This window comes from Saccopteryx bilineata, chromosome 2, assembly GCF_036850765.1.
Source record: "Saccopteryx bilineata isolate mSacBil1 chromosome 2, mSacBil1_pri_phased_curated, whole genome shotgun sequence".
Lineage (NCBI taxonomy): Eukaryota > Metazoa > Chordata > Mammalia > Chiroptera > Emballonuridae > Saccopteryx > Saccopteryx bilineata.
The window spans coordinates 357,869,222-357,892,187 of record NC_089491.1 but is presented as its reverse complement, the minus strand read 5'-3'; the positions used below and the strand labels follow the sequence as shown (position 1 = coordinate 357,892,187).

Genomic DNA, 22,966 nt, shown 5'->3' with positions numbered 1-22,966 from the left:
CAGTGAAAAGGCCAGGTGGCGGGAGGAAAGGGGAAGGTGATACAAGCTGAACTCAGTGAGGTGGACAGGGATCAAATCATGTAAAACCTTGTAGACCACGGTCACGTTCAAACAAGTTTTTGAAGAACGGCAATATAGGGGCATTTCCAGGAAACAGCGAGAGAGCTGGTACTAGAGCCCATTCCTTGAAATACACTACTGGTAAGGGGCGTGGCCCGTGGCTTTTGCTTTAGCCAGTCATAGACTGGGGGCGGGGCAAGGGCCCGGCAGCAGGTCAGCGACCTCTCCAGTTCACCTACTACTCCCTATATTAGAGCGGTCTTAATCTTCAGTCGTGAGGTCATCGACTACATAGGTGAGTGACAAGGTTAGGCAGGGACAGAAGGCTTCCACTGGGGACAGATTGGAGGGAAGGGGATTGAATAAATTCTCTAAGAAAGGCTTTGACAAAGCATGAAGGCTTTGGGGTTAGATATGCTTTTGGCCCCAGTTTTGCTACTAACCTAGGAATGGTAGGAGAGTCCCCTTCCTTCCCTGGGCTTTATTTTATCTGTGAAGAAAGGGCATTGGGGTGGTGGTAAGGAGGGTGGTGAGGAGATTTCTAAGTTTTCTTCCTGCTGAAAAAGTTTTTATATTACTAGCCGTGATCTAAAAATATGTGATCTTAGAGTTGACTAAATTCACTCACTAGTGTCATAGAGACATTCTTACTGACTGCTTAAAAAAAAAAGACGTTATTTGTCTTACGACAGTAAAATGGGTCAGAACAAATAAAATATTATTTTTAATTGTTCACTGTAAACAAATATAGAATCACACCTCAACAAGATCTTACTTTAAGTCATTTAACAATGATTGAGTGCCTCTTCTGTGCTTGGCATGGTTCTAGGCACTGGGGATACAGAAAAACAGCAAAAATGTATGCTGTCAACGGACTTACATCCCCCTTGAGCACTTCAGATTTTTTGTGTGGGTGTGCATGTGACTAGATTGTGTGTGTTTTTTTTAAATCTGCCATTTAGCAAATGTAGAGGAATAGGAGTTAGGTTAATTTTCTAAACACCACCCAGGGAAGCCATGAAAATAAGTTTCTGTGGCTTCAAATTGGAAATAAGAATTTTTGTAGGTCCCTTCCCGGAACAGCTGTTTGGGTAATGTGTATAAAGGAGTAATTATCCACCTGTGTTTAATGGCTTATACCAGGAGTCAGGAACCTTTTTGGCTAAGAGAGCCATGAATGCCACATATTTTAAAATGTAATTCTGTGAGAGCCATACAATGACCTGTGTACGTTACACATTATCCAATAAAAATTTGGTGTTGTCCTGAAGGACAGCTGTGATTGGCTCCAGCCACCTGCAATCATGAACATGAGAGGTAGGAAATGAATGGATTGTAATACATGAGAATGTTTTATATTTTTAATGTATTTTTTTTTTATCAAAGATTTGTCTGTGAGCCAGATGCAGTCATCAAAAGAGCCACATCTGGCTCGCAGGCCATAGGTTCCCGACCCCTGGCTTATACCTTAGTTTGATCACAGCCCTGCTTTCCTTACACACTTGGAAATTCACTGTTGCCAGGGATTCATCAATTCAATCAAGATCTGAGAGGAGGCACCAGGGAGCCAGATTGCATTTCCAGCTCATATTGATATTGACATGCTGCAGTTCTCCCATGCTGTGTTTCTCCCAAGAATCAGGTGCTCTTTGCAGACCCTCAGCGGGCATGTGGGAGACAGCGGCCCCATCATCCTGCTCTGTGCTGGAGAAGGAGGACAGGCAAGGAAAAGAAGTGGTCACAAGTCTGGCTGTCTCCATCTACCACTGGGCCTCTTAATGTGGTAATTGAAAAAAATGGACACATTTAAAAATCTGTGGGTTTGGAAAACTCGTGTCCTCTGTGTTTTCCCACAAGTAGTCTTTGGGTCTTGAACCTGTTTCAGTTCCTCTGGGACCTGAGTGTTCCACTAGTTCTCTGTGTAGTTTGGGCAATTGCTGAGGATACTTGATATTGTTTTCAAGGAGTTCACAGGGTCAAAATTATTATTATTTTTTAATTTTTTAATTTTATTTAAAAATTAACTCTAACAAGGTGATATTGATCAATAAGAGTACATAGGTTTTAGGTAAACATTTCTATAGCATTTGAACTGTTGGTTATGTTGTATACACATCATGTGAAGTCAAAGCCTTTTTTGTCACCTTATATTTGTCCCTCTTAACACCCTTTCCCCCACTCACTCCCCCATCCCCTCTTCCTCATCCCTTCCCCCTGGTATCCACTTTACTTTTATCTATGTCCATGAGTCTCAGTTTTATATCCCATCTATCTGTAAAATCATGCACTTCTTAGCTTTTTCTGATTTACTTATTTCACTCAGTAGAATGTTCTCAAGGTCCATCTGTGTTGCTGTAAATGTCACTATGTCATCATTTCTTATGGCTAAATAGTATTCCATTGTATAAATGTACCACATCTTTATCCAATCCTCTATCTAGGAACACTTTGGTTGTTTTCATGTCTTGGCCACTGTAAATAATGCTGTGATGAACATGATGGTGCATGTGTCTTTACATGCCAATGTTTTTCAATTTTGGGGGGTAAATACCCAGTAGAGAGATTGCTGGCTCATATGGTAATTCTAGTCTTAATTTTTTGAGAAACCACTATACTTTCTTCCATAATGGTTGTATTAATCTGCATTCCTACCAGCAGTGAACAAGGGTTCCTTTTTCTCCACAGCTCCTCTAACACTTGTTATTACCTGTCTTATTGATAATAGCCAATCTAACAGGGGTGAAATGGTATCTCATTATAGTTTTGACTTGCATTTCTCGAATAGCTAGTGAAGATGAACATCTTTTTATATATCTGTTGGCCATTTGTATGTCCTCTTGGGAGAAGTGTCTGTTCAGGTCCACTCCCTGTTTTTATTGGATTGTTTTCTTGTTGTTGAGCTTTGTGAGTTCTTTATATATTTTATATATTAACCTCTTATTGGAGCTGTTGTTTGCAAATTTCATCTCTCATTTAGTTGGCTGCCTATTTGTTTTGTTGTCAGTTTCTTTTGCTGTGCAGAAGCTTTTTAGTTTGATATAGTCTCATTCATTTATTCTTGCCTTTACTTCCCTTTCCTTTTGGTCAAATTCATAAATTGTTCCTCTATGGTCAAGGTCCATGAGCTTAGCACCTATGTTTTCTTCTATATAATTTGTTGTTTTGGATCTTATATTTAGGTTTTTGATCCATTTTGAATTAACTTTTGTGCAGAGAAACAAACTGTCATCAAGTTTTGTTCTTTTGCATGTGGCTTCCCAGTTTTCCCAGCACCATTTATTAAAGAGGCTTTCTTTTCTCCATTGTATGTTTTTGGCTCCTCTATTGAAGGTGATTTGCCATATACAGTATATGTGGTTTTATTTCTGGGCTCTCAATTCTATTACATTGGCTTGTATGTCTGTTCTGCCAATACCATGCTGTCTTGATTATTGTGGCTCTATAGATCGTTTTAAATCAGGTAGTGTGATACCTCCAGCTTTATTCTTTCTTTTTTTTTTTCAGCTTTATTCTTTATCCTCAGGATTGCTTTGGCTATTCTGTTTTTTTTGTTTGTTTGTTTGGTTTTTTTTAACAGAGACAGAGACAGACAGACAGGAATGGAGAGAGATGAGAAGCATCAATCATCAGTTTTTTGTTGCGACACCTTAGTTCATTGATTGCTTTCTCATATGTGCCTTGACCATGGGCCTTCAGCAGACCGAGTAACCCCTTGCTCGAGCCAGCGACCTTGGGTTCGAGCTGGTGAGCTTTGCTCAAACCACATGAGCCTGCACTCATGTTGGGGTCTCGAACTTGGGTCTTCCGCATCCCAGTCCGACACTCTATCCACTGTGCCACTGCCTGGTCAGGTTATTCTGGTTTTTTTATGGTTCCATACAAACCTGGTAATTTTTTGTTCTATTTCTATTAAAAAATGACATTGGGATTTTGATGAGGATTTCATTAAATTTATATATTGCTTTGGGTAATATGGCCATTTTAACTATGTTGATTCTTCCAATCAATGAACATGGAATATTTTTCCATTTCATTGTGTCTTTTTCAATTTCTTTCTTTGTCTGGGTTTGGCGCGAGTGTTAGCTTGTATTGCCTGGGGTTGCCACAGGAACAGTTTTTCCTCGGCCTGGATCTCTGTGCCACAGCCTGGTTCAGCTGTTTGTGCCGCGGCCTGGATCTATTCACCCCCTTTGCCTGCCTCAGTTTCTATATTCTCAGTTCCCCGTGAAAGCCGCCCTGTTTAGGTTAGTGAGGAAGGTGGAGCATTTCTTACTCCCTATTTCCTTTGGGGTTTGGTTATATATTTAGCCAATTTTTCGCTCGACCATACCTTCGGGTGTATTGCGAAACATCTGGAGGCTCCAAGGATAGGTTTTTCTGTTTCTGGTTGAAGATCTTGTTGAGTTTTGGGGGAGATTTATCAGTATCGCTTCCTACAGTGCCATTACTCTGACGTCATCCTCTTTTCGATTTCTTTCAATAATGTTTTATAGTTTTCAGTACATAGGTTCTCCACATCCTTTGTTAAGTTTATTCCTAGATATTTCACTTTTTTTGTTGCAATTGTAAAAGAATTTTTTTTTTAGTTTATTTTCCGATGTTTCATTGGTGGAGTATATAAAAGCAATAGACTTTTGTATATTGATTTTGTGTCCTGTGACCTTACTGTATTGGTTTATTGTGTTCTAGTAGTTTTTTGGTGGAGTCTTTGGGGTTTTCTGTATACAGGATCATGTTATCTGCAAAAAGTGATACCTTTACTTCTTCTTTTCTCATATGAATGCCTTTTATTTCTTTCTCTTGCCTGATTGCTTTGGCTAAAACTTATAGAACTATGTTGAATAAGAGTGGAGAGAGCGGGCAACCTTGTCTTGTTCCTGATTTTAAAGGAAAAAAGCCTTCATTTTTCACCTTTTAGTGTGTTATTAGCTGATGGTTTATCATATATGGCTTTTATTATGTTGAGGTACTGTATTTCCCCATGTATTAGAGCCACCCTTTTTCAAAAAATTTGGGGTCTAAAAACTGGGTGCATCTTATACAGTGGTTGTGGCATTTCAAATGCCATAGATGGAACTGAGGACGAGGCAATATATGAAGACAGTGATTTGTCATCAGACACAGATGGGGACAAGCTAATGAAAGAGAGTTTTGACAGTGAGGAGGAGTTGCATGAATTTTATGATGAATAAAACTTGAGTTCAATAACTTTATGTAATACATTTAAAAAAAAATTCAGGCCCTAAAATTAATGTTCATCTTATATCCGTGATGGCGAACCTTTTTATAAAAACCTCCCACTTTTGCAGTGCTGGTCAACCTGATCCCTCCCACCCACTACTGGGCATTCCAGCTTTCATGGTGGGCCCACTAGTGGGCGGGAGGGACCAGGTTGACCAGCACTGCAAAAGTGGGCGGTTTTTATAAAAAGGTTCACCATCATGGTCTTATACCTGGGGAAATATGGTACTTTCCTTCTATTCCGATTTTATTGAGGGTTTTAAACATAAGGGAATGTTATATCTTATTGAATGCCTTTTCTGCATCTATTGATAAAATCATATGATTTTTGTTCTTTGTTTTGTTGATGTGGTATATTATGTTGATTGATTTCTGTATGTTGAACTATTCTTGTGCTCCTGGACTGAATCTCACTTGATCGTGATGTATTATTTCTTTAATGTGTTGTATTCGATTTGCTAGTAATTTGTTTAGGATTTTTGCATCTGTATTCATGAGAGATTGGTCTGTAGTTTTCTGTTTTTGTGTTGTCCTTGCCAGGTTTTGGTATGAAGGTTATGTTGGCCTCATAAAATGTGTTGGGGATTATTGCTTCTTCTTCTTCTATTATTATTTTTTTTTGTATTTTTCTGAAGTGAGAAGTGGGGAGGCAAAGAGACAGACTCCGGCATGTGCCTGACCAGGATCCACTCGGCATGCCAACTAGGGGGTGATGCTCTGCCCATCTGGGGCATTGCTTCATTGCAGCTGGAGCCATTCTAGTGCCTGAGGCAGAGGCCATGGAGCCATCCTCAGCACTTGGGCCAACTTAGCTTCAATGGAGCCTTGAATGTGGGAGGGGGAAGAGAGAGATAAAGAGAAAGGAGAGGGAGAAGGGTGGAGAAGCAGATGGGTGCGTCAAACCTGGGCCATCCACATGCCGGGCCAATGCTCTACTATTGAGCTAACTGGCCAGGGCCTCTTCTATTTTTTGAAAGGCTTTGAGAAGGATAGGTACCAAATTTTCTTTAAATCTTTGGTAGAATTCACCAGCTCAGCCATCTGGTCCTGGTCTTTTTTGGGGGGGAGGTTTTTGATAGTTGTTTCTACTTCCTCCCTGATTATAGGTCTATTTAGGTTTTCCACTTTTTTGTGACTCAGTCTAGGAAGATTGTATAGTTCTAGGAATTTATTCATTTTCTCTAGATTGTTGAATTTGGTGGCTCTGCTTTTATTTATTCTTTGACCCAGTCATTTTTTAGAAGTATGTTGTTTAATTTCCATGTTTTTGTGAGTTTCTTTACTTCCTTTTACAGTTGAATTCTAATTTCAAAGCCTTATGATCAGAAAAATGCTTGGTATGATTTAAATATTCCTGAATTTGTTGATGTTAGTTTTGTGGTCCAATAGATGGTTTATCCTTGAGAATGTTCCATGCACACTGGAGAAGAATGTATAGTCTGATGTTTTGGGATGAAATGTCCTGTAAGTGTTTATTATGTCTAATTGGTCCAGAGTGTCGTTTAAGGCCCATATTTCTTTATTTATTTTCTGTTTGGATGATCTATCTACAGCCAACAATGGTGTGTTGAAATCTCCAAGTATGATTGTGTATTTTGTTTGGTTCTATTTTTAGATCTGTTAATAGATGTCTTATATATTTTGGTGCTCCCTGGTTCGGTGCATATATATATATATTAAGAGGTGTTATATCTTCTTGATACAGTGTCCCCTTTATCATTATGAAATGTCCATCTTTGTCTCTGGTTACCTTTGTTGTCTTGAAGTCAGCATTGTCAGATATGAGGATGGCAACACCTGCTTTTCTTTGGATAGTATTTGCTTGGAGAATCATTTTCCAACCTTTCACTTTGAATCTGCTTTTGTCCTTGCAGCTTAGATGTATCTCTGGAAGGCAGCATGCAGTTGGATTTTGTTTTTTGATCCAATCTGCTATTCTGTGCCTCTTTATTGGTGAGTTTAGTATATTTACATTTAGGGTAATTATTGACACTTTTGAAGATTTCCTACAGCCATTTTATGTTTTGTTTTCTGGTAGCTCTGTGTCTTGTTTGGTTCTTCTCTTTTTTGTTTCTGTCAGTTGTTTTTGTTGGATGGTATTCCACACTTTTTCCCCTGTTTCTTCTTTTTTTAAGCTGTGTGTTTCAGTAGTGCCTTTCTTGGTGGGTGTTTCATATGTACAAGAGTCCTTTGTCTTATGAGTGCTTCCATCCTTTTTTGCTACTGCAGATCTTTATCCTCTTCCCTTTTATGTTATTGTTGTCACAGAGTATCGTTGTTTTTATTGTGACCTTATTGGAGCTTTTACTTACAGTTTTGATTTGTTTTGTTCTTTGTATCTGGTTGAATACCCCCCTGCCCCGAGTATTACCTGCAGTGGGAGTTTTTTGGTGATAAAATTCCCTTAGCTTCTGTATGTCTGTAAAAGTTTTTATTTCTCCTTCATATTTGAAGGATAACTTTGATGGATATAGTATTCTTGGCTGGTAATTCTTCTCTTTCAGTACTTTGAATGTTTGGGTCCACTCTCTTCCAGCTTGTAGAGTTTCTGCTGAGAAGTCTGATGATAACCTAATGGGCTTTCCTTTATATGTTAATGTTCTTCTTTTCCCTAGTTGCCTTGAGGATTCTTTCTTTTTTTTTTTTTTTTTTTTGTATTTCTCTGAAGCCAGAAACGGGGAGAGACAGTCAGACAGACTCCCACATGCGCCTGACCGGGATCCACCCGGCATGCCCACCAGGGGCAATGCTCTGCCCACCAGGGGGCGATGCTCTGCCTCTCCGGGGCGTCACTATGCCGCCACCAGAGCCACTCTAGCGCCTGGGGCAGAGGCCAAGGAGCCATCCCCAGCGCCCGGGCCATCTTTGCTCCAATGGAGCCTTGGCTGCGGGAGGGGAAGAGAGAGACAGAGAGGAAGGAGGAGGGGGCGGAGAAGCAAATGGGTGCTTCTCCTATGTGCCCTGGCCGGGAATCAAACCCGGGTCCCCCGCACGCCAGGCCGACACTCTACCACTGAGCCAACCGGCCAGGGCCAAGGATTCTTTCTTTGTCACTGATTTGTGACAATTTCATTATGATGTGCTTTGTAGTAGGTCTGTTTGGGTTGTGGTAATTCAATGTTCTGTTTGCTTCTTGGATTCGAGGTTCTAACTCTTTTCATAGGCTTGGGAAACTCTCATCAATTATTTGTTCGAATAATCTTTCCATTCCCTTCTCTCTCTCTTTTTCTTCTGATATACCCATTATTCTTATATTGCTCTTTCTGATGGAGTCAGAGAATTCTTGTAGAGCTCTCTTAGTTTTTTTTTTAACTTGTCTCTCTGTAGCATCTCTAGTTGCCTGTCTTCGATGATACTGATTCTCTCCTCTATCTGGCTTGTTCTATTAGCTAAACTTGCTATCTCAGTCTTCAATTCAAGTATTGAGTTCTTCATCTCTGTTTTTAAAAGTTCAATCTCGCCTGACCTGTGGTGGCGCAGTGGATAAAGCGTCGACCTGGAAATGCTGAGGTCGCCGGTTCGAAACCCTGGGTTTGCCTGGTCAAGGCACATATGGGAGTTGATGCTTCCAGCTCCTCCCCCTTCTCTCTCTCTGTCTCTCTCTCTCCTCTCTAAAAATGAATAAAGAAAAAAAAAGAAAAAAAGAAAAAAATATTCTCTTAAAAAAAATTAAAAAAAAAAAGTTCAATCTCCTTGATGAGGTGTTCTTTTTGTTCATTAATTTGTTTTCTGAGCTCATTAAGTTGACTGTTGGTGTCTTTTCTTATCTCGTTGAGTATTTCCAGAGCTTCAATTTTGAATTCTTTATCATTTAACTCCAAGATTTTCATGTGATTGAGATAGTTTTCTGGAGATTTTTCATTATCTTTCTAAACCACATCTCTGTTTTGTGAAGCCATGGCATTTGCTCTCTTCTTCCTTGATGACATTTGAGTGGTATTGTTAAGAATCCTAAGAAAAAACAATTAAAAAAGATAAATTAAAATTAAAACATACAATAAAAGTATAAAAATTAAAAAAATTATGACAGAAGAAAAACCACAGAAAAAAATGATCAAAAGCAGACAAAAAATCAAAAACAAAACACCTACAAAAAATAAGAATAAAAAATACAAAAATTTTTAAAAAATGAAATTCAGAAGATAAAAAGAATAAGAAAAAGAAAGGAAAAATAAATTTTGGCTTTGATAGGTTTCTTCCAGTAAGTGTCACTGTATTACAAGTTTTAGCTCAGGGAAGTTCCTGGGCTGTCCTCTGCTGAGATGTTAATGGGGCAATCGATGATGTAGGTTGAGCTGCAGTCACATTGTCGGGTGGTGTGTGTTGTGAGGGTTTTACAGCTTTAGCTTTATGGCTTCAGTTTTCTGGTTTTACAGCTCTAACAATGATGATCTCAGGCTTCTGGGCACTCCATTCCACATCTCAACAGATGTGGGGACTGGATGTAGAGCACCTCTGTTCTTCAGGGGAGATTGGCTCTGGAGAGCTAGCTCTGGGATTTGTGTCTGCCACTCTTGGTACTGTGAGATGAGGGAGGCGGGATTTGGGAGGCTAGGGAGCAGCACTTTAGCTTTCTCTGTCTCTGCCAAGTGCGAGCTGCAGGTAGACCACAGGAACACTGGCTGTGAACCCACGCTCTGGCCACTTTGGTTTATCTCCTCCCTCTGCCCCTCTGTCTCACTGCTCCTCTCAGCAGAAGGAGAACCAGTCACTCTGAGTTTCCCTCTCTGTACCCTTAAGACAAAATCTAGAGAGCTCAAGCTTCCCTCCTCCCCATAGTCCAGCAGAGAAAAAAAAAGTCAGTCCAGGTTTGTCTCCTCTCCTCACCAAAACCTACCATGACTGTATTTTATCTTCCACCCTCTTTTTCACCCCATCCCACCTTTAGTCTATTTGGCATGTGGATCTTTCAGGCATGCCCCTGCAAGCCCAGCTGGAGTTCCTTCACTGCATTATAGTTGTTCAATTTGTTGCAATTTCAAGGGGAGAGATCAGGAGTATCTCTCATGCCACCATTACTCTCAGCAGGTTTCTCATTTAATAAATGAAAATTTGAATTTGCTGATTAAATCTGTATAATATTTTCCAGAAAAATAATTATGTAGAATAATCAACAGAAAGTTGTCTCCTGGAGTAGGATAATAAAAAAAAAAAACCCACCTCATTGGGCAGGTAATTTTAAGGCAGAAAAATAGAGTCATCTTCTAAGGCTGAGAAATAAAGCATGGGTTTAGTCTGACCTCCTGTTTCTCCATAGCAACATTTAATGACAGAGGAAGGTGGAGGAATTTTTCCAGAATCCCCTGGATGGGCAGCTGCTGCAAGTGGCCTGGGCCAAGAGGCTGATTCATGGGCTACGAGGCAAGAGTGCAACCTGCTGCAGATGATGCTCAAACCTGAACTGTGGGCACCGCTGAAGCCATCGCCCCTGTGGGGTGCTTTCCGGGGCTCCAACTTACATTAGGTCAAAACTATTTTAACACTAATACCAAGACATTATGTGCCTTTTCTCCTCACATTCCAGAGTTTTCCAGAGGCTACATGGTTTGTGATATTGCTACAGACTGCAGAGGCAGTGATGAGAGCTCAGCTATCTACTGTTAAGCCAGACATGAAAGAGATTTGCAAATTGTGAAACAAATCGACTCTCTTATGAGAACGTATTAACATAAGTAACATTTTAATGAACACGTTTTTCATAAAAGATCCTCTACCTGTAGATTCTATGCTTGAGGATGAAAAGAAACTCACCAGAACTGGCCCACATTATGAATAAATCATTATACCAATCAATCACTCCATCTCCCAGGTGGTCTGGATGCCAGCAGCAGTTCCCTCTCATATCGAGTGAGCTCCCTCCTCTCTGGTCCACATGAACCAGATGGTTCCCAAGCGCCCCTCTGGTGTCAGCTGACACTTTAAAGTGTCTTCTCCCATGATACCTGGGAGTTCCTCACAGGGGGACCCTATTTCCCTCACCAGTACCCATCTTTTCTGAACATTTGTGGAACAGAAACTATTTCTAAAACAGTTGTGTTCGGCTTGCTCGTTTGTACTTTGCCTGATTAGTGCATGAGCATGTGGCAGTGCCCACATGTGTATAGTCTATGTAAGGCTACAGATGCTTGCACTCAGGGTGGATGGCAGTTTGCGGATTGCCTGCCCACCACTGTGAGGGTCCATTTTGCGGTTTGGTAGCTTGAAAAGCAATTTTCTCCTGCCTGTTTGCTCATCTATCATTGCAAGACTCTATTAAATGTGAATATTCCAGTGCTTTCTGGTTCCTCGGTTTCTCTACTGTCTGCCCGAATCCAGTGTAGATCTGCCTGGCCTTGGCCACCAGCATTACATCTGGGGGAGTGGGCAGGATTTGGGTCAGATTGGTACGGAGCTGCCAACACCATTGAAGGATGGGGTAGAGGAGTGGTTGTTGTTCTCTAGCATATGGTTCCCCATGGCTGTCCTTTTGGGTGCTGTGTGCTGGGTGTTTTCTAAAGCCCTGTGAGAAAAAATTGATAGCTCTGTGCGAGAGGCTGGCCAAGATCAAAAGCTCCGGGATGAGGTGAAGACTCAGCACCAACAACAGTATGAGCTGGAATGGTCACTGAAGAAAGAGCTGTAGATTCAAGACCTTCAGGTCAGGCTATAGGCTGAGAACCAGTGATGGCTTGAACTGGAATGAGTGCTGGAGAAGGAGGCTGACTGCTATAAGAGCTGCAGTGTGAGATGAAGGCACAGCACCAACAGCACCTGGAACTGGATGGTCTCTGGAGAAGGAATTATGGGTTCATGAGCTGTAATTTGCCCTGGAAGCTGAACGTTGGTAGTGGCAGTTGTTAGAAAAATAACTGTGGGTTCAAGAGCTTGAGTCTCAGCTTCAGGCTGAGAGCTGGCAGCCGCAGGAGCTGAAGTGGGTGCTGAAGACAGAACTGCATCCATGCTGGTGGAGTGGCTCTGAGTTGGCAGTTGTAGTCATTTCTGACTCTTCTGAGGAGATTTGGGCTGAAACTGCCATCCACAGACTGAGAGCCTGGCCAGTGGTCACCCAAAAGGTAAAAACCTGGCAGCCATGAATGACTGAGGGGCAGCTTCACCTCCCTCCACAGGTTGTGGAGCACTCTGTGGTCTGGCCCTACACCCAGGCAGAGCTGATGAAGTTGGGGGTGCAATTCAGGCAGAAACCCACCTAGCCCCTGGCAGCCTGGTTGCTGTGGTTGTGGGACATAGGGGGGTAGATGGCATCATGCTCTCCTGAACAGAGATGGAGAAATTGGCTGCCAGTGCTATGTACTCCTCCTTGAGGCAGCATCTTCAGAACTGTCATGACAACCCAGGAACCATGCCTTATTAGAATGGGTGATGGCTGCCATTCATACTGTCTGGCAGAATGCTGGAGACTTGCCGGGGGCAGTGAGTTGGTGGCAGTCATATTCAGAGCTGCAGCATGTCCTCTGGGAACTCGGTATGAAGAATGCTGCTTTCAACCCAAGGTCCCATGGATCAGATGAAGTGTTTTAGCAGGGATGAGGTACCTCATTCTCTGTAGCGCCCCCTGTCAGCCCTTTTTGGGTCACTAATGGCTATCTTGGGCCCCCATATGGGGCAGCCCATCAATGTAGTTACACAGATGGTAGAAGATTTGGGTGAGGAGGAGGCAGCACGGAATCATAAAGCTGTAAGGGCTGCTGCCTGTGCTGACCCCCCCAACTAACAAGAGAAAAAGTCCTGTAAAGGTTACCCAAACACAGATGTGGGTAGATCTGATTGCAGCTGGGGCAGATAGGGAGAAATTAGATGGCAGGTCTAATAAAGTCCTGTTAGAGCTTTGGTGGCTGCTTGAGCCGCAGCGGAAGTTCCAGCTGCTGAAAAAGTGAGGGAAGCGAGGCAGCCCCGGCAGCTGCCAAGAAAATGGCTGGCGTTCAGGTTACACGATTATATGATGGAGACAGCTGAGGGAGAGGAGGATCCCCAAGACCCTTGTCCCAATTTGAATAGGAGGAAGGCTGAGGGGCCCGCCTAACAAGGATGGAAGGTGGGGGTGGGGTGGGGGTGGAGGCCCCATGTGAAATTGATTTAATGTGCAGCAGGTGTTGGCCTTAGAAGATAATAAGTGCAGCAGCAGCAGCAGCAGCAGCTAAAGAACTGTCAGGGTGGCACAGGCCTTCAATGCATTTGACTCCGCCAGGCCCTGTGAGCTTGGACCTCTGAGGGGTTTGGATGGGGCTTGTGGCAATGGACAGAGCGCTTATGGAAAGGCGCTGAGACCTATTAATAAAGAGCTATATGGCTAGTTGCCTGTAATAAACAATTACCTTAGCGATTTGCACAGATAGCTGGGCTATCGTGGACTGATCATCGAGTGGTATAATGGACTCTTGGACTGCAACCATAGGGGGCCACTGGTCCCTTGCTCGATAAACAGTACTATAAGAGGCTTTGATGGGGGGGGGGCGCAGCACCTGTGGAGGCCCTCTTACACTGGGAAGCTGCTCCCATCTGTTTCAGGGATGCACCAAGGACACTTTATGGTTTCAATGGACATAGCCCTGGACTGTACAGGCCCTCCCATCTGCAGTGGGGTAGGGGGATAGAGGTGGGCCTCCAGTTAACTCCCTGGGCAGAGTGTTCAGGGAGACATGATAAAGGGCACCTTTGTAATTATTGTATAACTTATGCTGTTGCTGTAGTCTCTGTTTATGTAATGTACCTCATTCCTTGCACAGGGACCATCGCAGAAAATACTCTCATGTAGATTATGAAGTGAGCAACCTAAAGGGGTAGAATGTTGGGAAAACAGCTGTGGTAGGCTTGCTGGCTTGTACTTTGCCTGATTAGTGCATGAGCACGTGGCAGCACCATGTGTGTATAGTGTATGTAAGGTGATAGATGCTTGCACTCAGTGCAGACGGCGGCTTGCGGATTGCCTGCCGGCCATGGTGAAGGGCCATTTTGTTTGAGAAGTGGTTTCCCCTGCCTGTTTGCTTGTCCGCTGTTGTGAGACTCTATTAAATGGGAATGGCCCAACGCTTTCTGGCTCCACAGTTTCTCTGCAGTCTGCGCTAATCCGATGTGGACCTGCCTGACCGTGGGCACTGGCCTTACTGGAACCATACCTACCCAGAAGCACTGCAGGGACTTTCAGATGAGACAGTAAATGTGGAAGTTGAAACTTATCCACACTGTATCTATATGAACTTTAACAAAGGCCTAAAAAGCTGAGCACAAATATGAATACAACATACAAAAGAGGAGACAAAATTTGAGTTGAGACACTTGTCAAAATTATTCTGAGATTTTATTAATTTACATCTATTTTTTTAAAAAAACCCTATACGCAACTATCTGCACAAAAATCACAAGAAAACCAGAAACAATATATCCTATACCATGGGCTCAGGAATTTATAACTACTCCCTGTTTAAAACACACTAGATTGTCTCCTGATTATAAAAAATAACATGGCTATTGTAGAAGATTTGAGAACTATGGGAAAGCATAAAAAAGAAAATTAAAACCACCTGTAATTCTACCAACCAGATACAACTATTAACATTTTTAGTGTATTTCTGCTATGCTTTAAAAAACAAACAAACAAACCCCACTATGTGCTTTATATGATTGATATAAATATACATTTTTAGGTCCTGCCTTTTCTTCCACTCAACATCACTTTTGTAACATGTCCCCATGATATGACAGATTCTTTGTAAATATGCATGTTATGGCCACCCTCTGGTTCTGCCTAAACCTGAGGGCTGACTGGGCACCTTGCTGCCTAGATGGGAGAAGGAGGAGACATGAGAAAAGGAGATGCTGGACCTATGAGTCTACAACACTGACAAATCAGGGCTGAGTTCCTTCTGTACCAGGGAGCTCCTGCTCTGAGCAGGCTTCTTCTAACAGTGGGAATTTCCCTGCTTTGTTGGAGGACATGCTGGTGGATTTCCATTCATCTGACATTAGACCAGACCCGGCCAAGGTCAGTGTGAGGAGGCTCTGACAAGAAGTCCAGTCAGGACACAGAGCGTTTCTGAACTGAAAATGTCAGTGAAAACACGATTCTATGTGCACCATGGCTAATCACATGGTTTTCAAGTACACAGGTTAGCAGGAGTCAGGGTAAGAAACTACTTGGAGTGGCTTTGAGCTCTTACTTCTGTGGTTGAGTGAGGGTGTCAGAAATCAAGATCAAATGACAAAACAAGAAATCACCCCTGGAGAGCTGGTAAATATAGCACTTTAAAGTCACTTGAGACCTCTATATCACCAGCAGTGCAAACCTTTGCTGGTGTCTTCATGTTGGTGTGAAACTGGCAAAAAAAAAGAGAAGAAAAAGAGGTAGGGGAAGGGATGCCCCAAGTGTCCTCCTATGAGAACCAGGTTTTCAACTTCAAAGTGCTCCTAGCTTTCTTCCTCTGGAGAGCGCTCATTACATCATGGGGTAGGCGATGACAAAATAGTTCAGCTCTGAATCGATCAGCTTTCTGTACTTCCGGTAAATTTCCCGTAGCATCCTGTCCTCTTCATTTGTCTCGTATCTGTTTGTGTAAATTCTCACCTGTGCCAACAGAGAAACACAGCCATGCACACACACCATGACTGCATCATTCAGGCATTAAAAACAAGCTGAATGTACACATACGCTTGTTGGCAGAATCGGGAAAAGCCCAAACCTAGCCACTCGGCAGAATCTAGGTTCCCTTTGGTGATTGTTAATTTCTAATGGGCAGACTCAGGTGATAAGACTGCCCCATCTCTGACTTTCGTGGCAGGGCAGAAACATCAGGACTGAGTGCCCGGGCCATGGGGCCTGGACGCCCCTTTCTGTCCCCTGTGACCGCCCCAGGGGTTCTTACCTTGAGTGTGCACAGGGCACACTGCCCTTCCCTTTGACTCTTGAGGATTCGCTCCACAAACTGCACATCAAGGAAAGCCCAGATTTTGAAGTAAAACAACTTTCTGCAGGCTAAGATGAGGAGGTACAGCTCCTCGTCAAGTGACTCGTGGTTGTTGTTGAACTCAAAAGTTAACTTCTGGAAAAGCATCAAATGGGAGGACATACGTGGGCAAAGTGGCAGGGACTGGCTGGATCATTCTGTTACATTTCCATGACCCAACATTGGGCCCGATAGCCATGGTGGTTCGAGGGCTTTAGATAAGATGCCCTGGACCCATAGGTTACAGAGGAAGAGATTTGGAGATGAAGTTGATCTCATCCAAATTTATAAAACTTGGAGTTTGGAAGCAACTTTTTTTGGAGTCCAGAGACCAAGGTCCTGGTCCCTGCCCTTTGATGGACTGGCCAGGTGACTGTGTACGGGCCACCAAACCTCAAGTTCTTCTGTAGCGTAAAGAATAATAATGCTGCCTGCCTGCCCACTGGAGCGCTATGTGAGTATCAGATGAGCTATTAGCACTCCATAGTCCAGGAGTGGCCAACAGTTTTTGCCCCCCGGCCGGATTAGAAAGAAAACTTTTTTTCACGGGCTGGACGAAATATTAAAATGAAAAAATGTTAAATACAAAAAGGATTCATTTATGTAAACAAAATTTTATTATGTAATTTGTTTATGAATAAATGTGAGTGAAAAAAATTTTAATATACAATATTATTTTAATAAAAATATAATTATATACCGTATAAATATCCAAACTGTATCACAATCAATTAAAACATTTAATTAATAGAATGAGCTTGAAGTGGTTATATCTATCACAAATAAAACAATTATTTCAATTTACAAACAGCCTGGACATATTTTCAGTTATCAACTGCAGCTATTGTCTATGCTACAATGCCACTTGATTCAGCACACTTGACCACAAAAATAATGAATTGTTTGACCTTGGGTGCGCACTGGCAAACTTCACCTAAAAGAATGTGGGTTTCACATCACCGCTAAACGGCAAACAGTTCATATCAAGTACAGAAGAGTACAACAGTTGTAAATCTTTATAATGGAATTTTTTTAAAAAATAAAGAAGAATTGCGAATCCATTTGACAATTATTGGAAGTTAACCTTAGATTAGTCACACGCGGAATTCTTTTCCGTGTATCACTATCTTCTTAAATATCTCAATTTCCAATAATCAAAGACGCTTCCGCTTCTGAGTAGCTGCGATTTTAAAGTAGCGGAGAATATCAAAAATTTAATTGCGGGCCGCATAAAATCATTACACGGGCTGGATCTGGCCTGCGAACCGTATGTTGGCCATGCCTGCCGTAGTCCCTCACTGTTAGTAGTGATATTTATACTTATTAATGTCAATCATCACAACCTTCTGTAAGTGAGGTCCTTAGGTAGGACAAAATAATCTTGATTTTATAGATGGGGAGCTGTCAGAGTACAGAACAGCCCACACCCCTGAGCCTTTCAGGGACCTGGGGTCAAATTTGGCTTTTTGTTTGGTTTGAAGACACACTGTTTCCTGCCTGTTGTGACCTTGTGGGAAGGTAGGAAAGGACTGCAGACCTGCTACTCACCTGTACCCGCACCTTCTCGATCAGGGCTTGCATCTCTGAGCCAGGGATACAGGGGTTTTCTTTGGTTAACACTCAACCAGAAAATTCCTGTGTTCCATGTGTAGGAAGTGAGCAGCCCCTTATGTTGACTGCCATGGTTTTATGAGGCTTTAGTTTGCTCACAGTTCCCAGAATCTCACTTTAAGATTGATTGAGTGAGCCCAGTCAAGAGCAGGCAGCAGTAGCCTTTCCTCTGGGAAATCCAGGAACCTGGGTGCAGTCACTCCTTGAAAGCTGCCCCACCCTCAGGTTAGACCTACCTGCAGAGTGTGCCGGAAGGTAGGCAGGAGATCCAGCAGAGTGGGCCGCATGGACCAGTCTGGGTCACTGAAATAGCAGCTCCTCAGACTGACGCTCCTGACCGGGATCTCCTGTAAGAGGATCCGGGCCAAGCGTTCGTACTTCATGATCCGCTCAAAGAAGAAGTTCACCTTCAGGTTGGTGGTGTGCCTAGCCAGCTTGGACCAGGACATGCCCCAGATGACCTGCCCATGAGGGTCATGAATGTGGCATTTGATGTTTATGTTCCAGAGGGTACTGGCGTTGTTCTCACACAGGTTCTCGAGCAGCTCGTCGGAGATGCAGTTGTAGTTCAGGGTCAGGGACGCCAGGTTGTGGAATGTGGCCATGGTCTTGTTGAACTGTGGGCTGCTGTAAACAGCGAGGTGGTGGCTGAAGAAGTCCTCAATGTTGAGCTCCGATGCCATACTCTCATTCCTTAGGTAGCTCAGGGAGTTGAGAACATGGCAGCCTTGCTCCACGGTCAGCCTGGCCCCTTTCAGGTTGAGATAATCCAAGTGCTTGCCCATTTTTTTTAAGAAGAAGCTTAAGCTTTTGATGAATGAGCTCCTGATGCTGTTCTTCCAGACCAGGCGGTCCAGCTCCAGGTGCTGAATGGAGAGAGATTTTAGACGGTTGTTACTCTTGCCCAGGCTCGAAAGAAGGCCTCGCATGGTGACCTGGAACTTCTTAGTCAAGACAGCATTGTAAGGATTCAGGAATTTGATCTCCAGGTGCTCAAGATAACGACCAAATTTCTTAACATACCAAAGAGCTGACACAAATTCAGATGCGTGTAACCTGGAAGGTCTCCCACTGAATGAGATGGCCCTGTATCGCCAGAGGTCAGCCGAATACATCATCTGGTTCCACTTTCTGCAGACAAGGGCTGCCCTGGACCTGTCCCTGTCTCCCAGCCACCAGAAAACACGTTGTAGGCACACATCGGGGAGAGTGGCCCAGCAACTCTGGTCCTGGGGTTGATTCAGTTGGCTTTCTTCATCCATCGGACACTCAGGATATCCAGGATAGCTCTGTGGTAGGCACGGCTTCCAAAAACGAGGAAAGGAAAGCAATTACTTGTTTCCTGTGGGGAGTAAAAAGGAAGAGCCATTGCCTGTCAAACAGAAATTAAACATAATTGAACAAGTTTGCGCTGTGGCCCCATGCGTAGTAGGCACTGTGCTGGTGCAGGTGGTACAATAAGAAATTTACCACAGTCCACACCTGCAAAGACTCAAAGTCCATTAGGTTCTATCAAGGACACAGGCCAGCACTTGATTACAACAGGGTCAGAGAAGTGTCTAGGTTTAGGCATAGTCATGTTGCAGGGTAGCACAAACGGGGTGGTTAATTCTGTCTGGATAAGGAGGAAATAAAAGAAGGCTGCTCAGAGGAGGTGTGTCTGAGCTGGGTTTTGTAGGGGAAGTGGGATTTGCAAGGCAAACCAGGTTGACCTAGTGGTAGTGTTGGAAGAACTGAAGTTTTCCAGGCACAGGGAACAGAATGTGCAAAGCCACAGAACTGAATGTACAGGATGTGTTCACATTCAGGGAACTATGGATTATATGGCACTGGAGCTGAAGCAGTGGGAAGTGCTGGATTAAGGGGCCCTGAATGATGTGATAAAGACTGTGTTCCAGAGATGGAGGGTTCCCACTTTCCCCTCTCCCCAAGACTTTGGAATCCAGACATGGCTGGCCGCCTCCTCTGGATGAGAATCACTGTGTTGAGCTATATTGCTGATGGCTCTGTTGACATTCAAAAGGTTTAGCAGCAGAACAAGGGTGGAGAACTTCTGCTGAGGTCACAGGGGGCCAGGGAAGGTCAAAGGGTCATATATCAGAAGTGGTCAGTGTTGAGGTATTGGAAGGACACTTGGGGAATGAGGAAGGATGGCCTAGATCAGAGTTCAGGCTCAAACCTGAACTCAAACCTCGGGCAGCATCACAGTGGGAATGGGGTGGGTCGTGAGTTCTTTGGAGGACATGATTTGATAACTGGGGAATGCAGAAGTGGGTAGGACCAGCAGTCTCTGCCTTGGCTGTTGGGTTGCAGGTATCACCCGCAGCCAAGCCAGAGAGGCCCAGGGAACAGCTGGGCTAAGGCCTGCCTGAAACAGAGTCCGCAGACTTTTTATAGCCGTATGTTGATATCTTCATGACTTTTTGCTTTCAGTGTTTCTCCTGCCTGAAAAACTCCCCTCACTTTCTTTAACTCTCCCTAACCCACTATGCTTCAAGCTTCAAGCCTCATTACTCCATAAGGCTTTTATTGGTTACTCTACGAAGTGGCCCAAGATTATTGATAATGGCCATAAAAACTGAGAGCTGAAGAGATCGATAACTGATTTACTTACAGACAGAAACTGAGACCCAGAGAGGTGAAAGGCCTTGCCTGCGGTCATACAGCTAGTTAGTAACAGGGCCCAGACTGGAACCTGGGCTTTCTGAGTCTTTCTTCTCTACTTTTTTTTTTTTTTTTTTTTTTTTACCTCCACAAGTGGTAGCCCTCAGGTGCTGAAAGACAAGTTAATCATATATTTCAATTCAGGACAGACATTCGTCTGCCCAAGATATCACTTCGGTTTTATTTATTCATCCATTCCTTTTTAACTGTGTCCCACTCCATTGCCCCCTGTAGGCAACTTTTCCAATGAGTTTGATGTGCATCTTTGTGTGTGTGTGGTTTCCAAATGTATATTTAATGTTTGTAAGAATTATTCATGTCACTCTATGTACATCTCACCCAATACATACATCATCTGAACAGAAATGACCCATGGCCCTGTTTCCTATCCATTCTCCTTAGATGAATGCCAGCCTCCTCCAGCACCCACCAACACCACAGTGACCATGAATGTTGTCAAGTGAGCTCCTATGGAGGACTTTATTTGGGATCTTCTCCCATGCCCTTGTCCTCATTACTCCATCACTGCCTATGGGACAAGTGGGATCCTGCCTCCACCTGGCCCTCCCATCTCCAGATTCAGACAAACTTCCACACGGGATTTGTCAGCAGTCTGCCCCCACCCAGGACAAAAGGCTCCAGTGGGTTCCCAGAGTGTCTGCCTCTGTTTTCATCCTGCCCTCTCTCTTTCCCCTCCCATTCCTGTCCATCCCTTAGTGTGATCTGCATCCAAGCCTTTTTGTTCCACAGAACCCACACAGTTCAGGATACTAGGGGCAGCCTCATTCTGTTTTTGAGTAGGTACATCAACATTTAACAAATGAAGAAATGGGATTGTCCCTTCAATCATGTATAGACTGCCCAAGGCGAGGGGCCTCCACAGCACTTAGCCTGGAGTAAGGCACCTAAAAGGTGCTTCAAGAAAGCTAAACCAATTAGAAGGCTAATATGAAACCCTTGCCCTAGTAAGTGTCACTTGTCAGAAGAATTGCAGACACTTTAGGCCAGAGGGTGAGTTTGGAAGGACATGTGTAGTGGGCTAGGAAAGCAGTTGCAAGTGGTCCAAATGTCTAGTATAATTACTGGAACCACCCTCCATTGACCCAAGACCTCTTCACCAATGAGAGGCAAGGTAGCTTCTGGGGTTGGATCCTGGTTCTGTCTGTTGCTACGTGTGACCTTCGCCTAATTCATTTCTTTGTGCCTCTGTCTCCACATATGTAAACAGCAGTAATAGCAGTACTTTTCTCTCAGTGTTGAAAGGATTAAATAAGTTGATACATGGAAAGCGCCAGAACAGTGTCTGGTGGGAAGTAAATGCTGGTGTCAAGGTAATTTTACAACATCTCTGTATGGAAGGGGTGCACACGCCTATTTTTCCAATGGGAAAACAGAGGTGTGAAAAGGTTAAGAAGTCTCTCAGTGAGATGCAGTAGTAAGTGGAGAGGTGGGATTCGAACCCACCCTAAGGACTCTCAAATTTAGCTTCAGTCTACCTTATCACCGGGCTGTCCATCCAGGAAGAAAACATTAGTGTGTCCGATCACCCCAGCTAGGGGAGGTGACAGGGAAGCTTCCAGGAGGAGGCGGGTGAAGAGGGCAGCCCACCCCTCTCTGCGTGCTCCAGAAGCGTCCGCAGGTTGTCCCCACCTCCAGGTCGTCCCCACCTCCGCCCTCTCCGCGTCCATGCCCACCTCTTACTGGCTCTCCGGGCTGTGTCCCGCCCTGCTAGGGCTGCAGGGACCTTGAGCGCATCTGCCTGCTTCGTCTGATGCCGTCTGATGCCAACTCCACAACCTTTTTGGCCACCTCCTGACCTGGCTAAAACTCTAGCTGCGGGACGCCATTGTGACGTGCGGCCTCTGCGGAGCTTTGTTCATCCCTGCTGTGCACCCAAAACTGGAGTTACAGCTTCAGTAGAGCATGGTCAGTAGAGCATGCGCATAGAAGGAAAGCCATGTCCTTGAGCAAACTGTCCAGGAAGGTTCCGGGTGGGGGGAGGGGCTGGGAAGCAGGAGACTCAGCCGGTTCACTGGTGAGAATGGGCATGTCCCCTGCCTTCCCTCTTCCGGCAAGGAATAGGTTCTGCCCCGAACTTGGGGCTCAGTCTACCTCCTTTCCTGTCCTGACCCAGCCCCAGGGTCCTTCAGGTCTGGAAAGACACAGCTTAGGCACTTCTTCAGAATCCATTACCACATGCTCTGCCAGGGGTTCCACTTTCCGCTCCTTAGATAGAGCCCCAAAGGAGAGCCTGAAGCAAACCTGACCCACGCCGCTGACAAAGCTTGAGAAGAGAACCGCCCCATCTTTCCAGGTGGGGGAGGATGAGAACCTAACCCACCCACTTTCTTTCCTTGGCCCTTCCCCTTCAGGCAGGGGCTGGTGTCCTAATGAGTCACCCCAAAGGCCAGGAAGAAAGGCAGAGGTACACTCTTTGCCCTGTTGCATTGCTA

At 44.0% G+C, this 22,966-nt stretch overlaps 2 protein-coding genes across 2 annotated transcripts in view; one reads left to right on the top strand and one right to left on the bottom strand.

Moving 5' to 3' along the window:
• TEKT1 (tektin 1) overlaps positions 1-10,655 on the top strand; it is a 37,529-nt gene extending 26,874 nt beyond the window's left edge. Inside the window, exon 8 of the mRNA XM_066262961.1 lies at positions 10,559-10,655. Coding sequence (XP_066119058.1) covers positions 10,559-10,568 — 10 coding nt within the window. The 3' untranslated portion in view covers positions 10,569-10,655. The remainder of the gene's footprint in view (positions 1-10,558) is intronic.
• A 5,051-nt stretch (positions 10,656-15,706) lies between these two features.
• FBXO39 (F-box protein 39) lies at positions 15,707-22,330 on the bottom strand. Its single transcript, XM_066262957.1, has 4 exons — positions 22,208-22,330; positions 18,086-19,191; positions 16,158-16,334; positions 15,707-15,859 (listed from the first exon to the last, which is right to left on the bottom strand). The coding sequence occupies exons 2-4, from the start codon at positions 19,109-19,111 to the stop codon at positions 15,731-15,733; spliced, it is 1,332 nt and encodes a 443-aa protein (XP_066119054.1). The 5' UTR covers positions 19,112-19,191; positions 22,208-22,330; the 3' UTR covers positions 15,707-15,730.
• Positions 22,331-22,966: the final 636 nt, after the last annotated feature.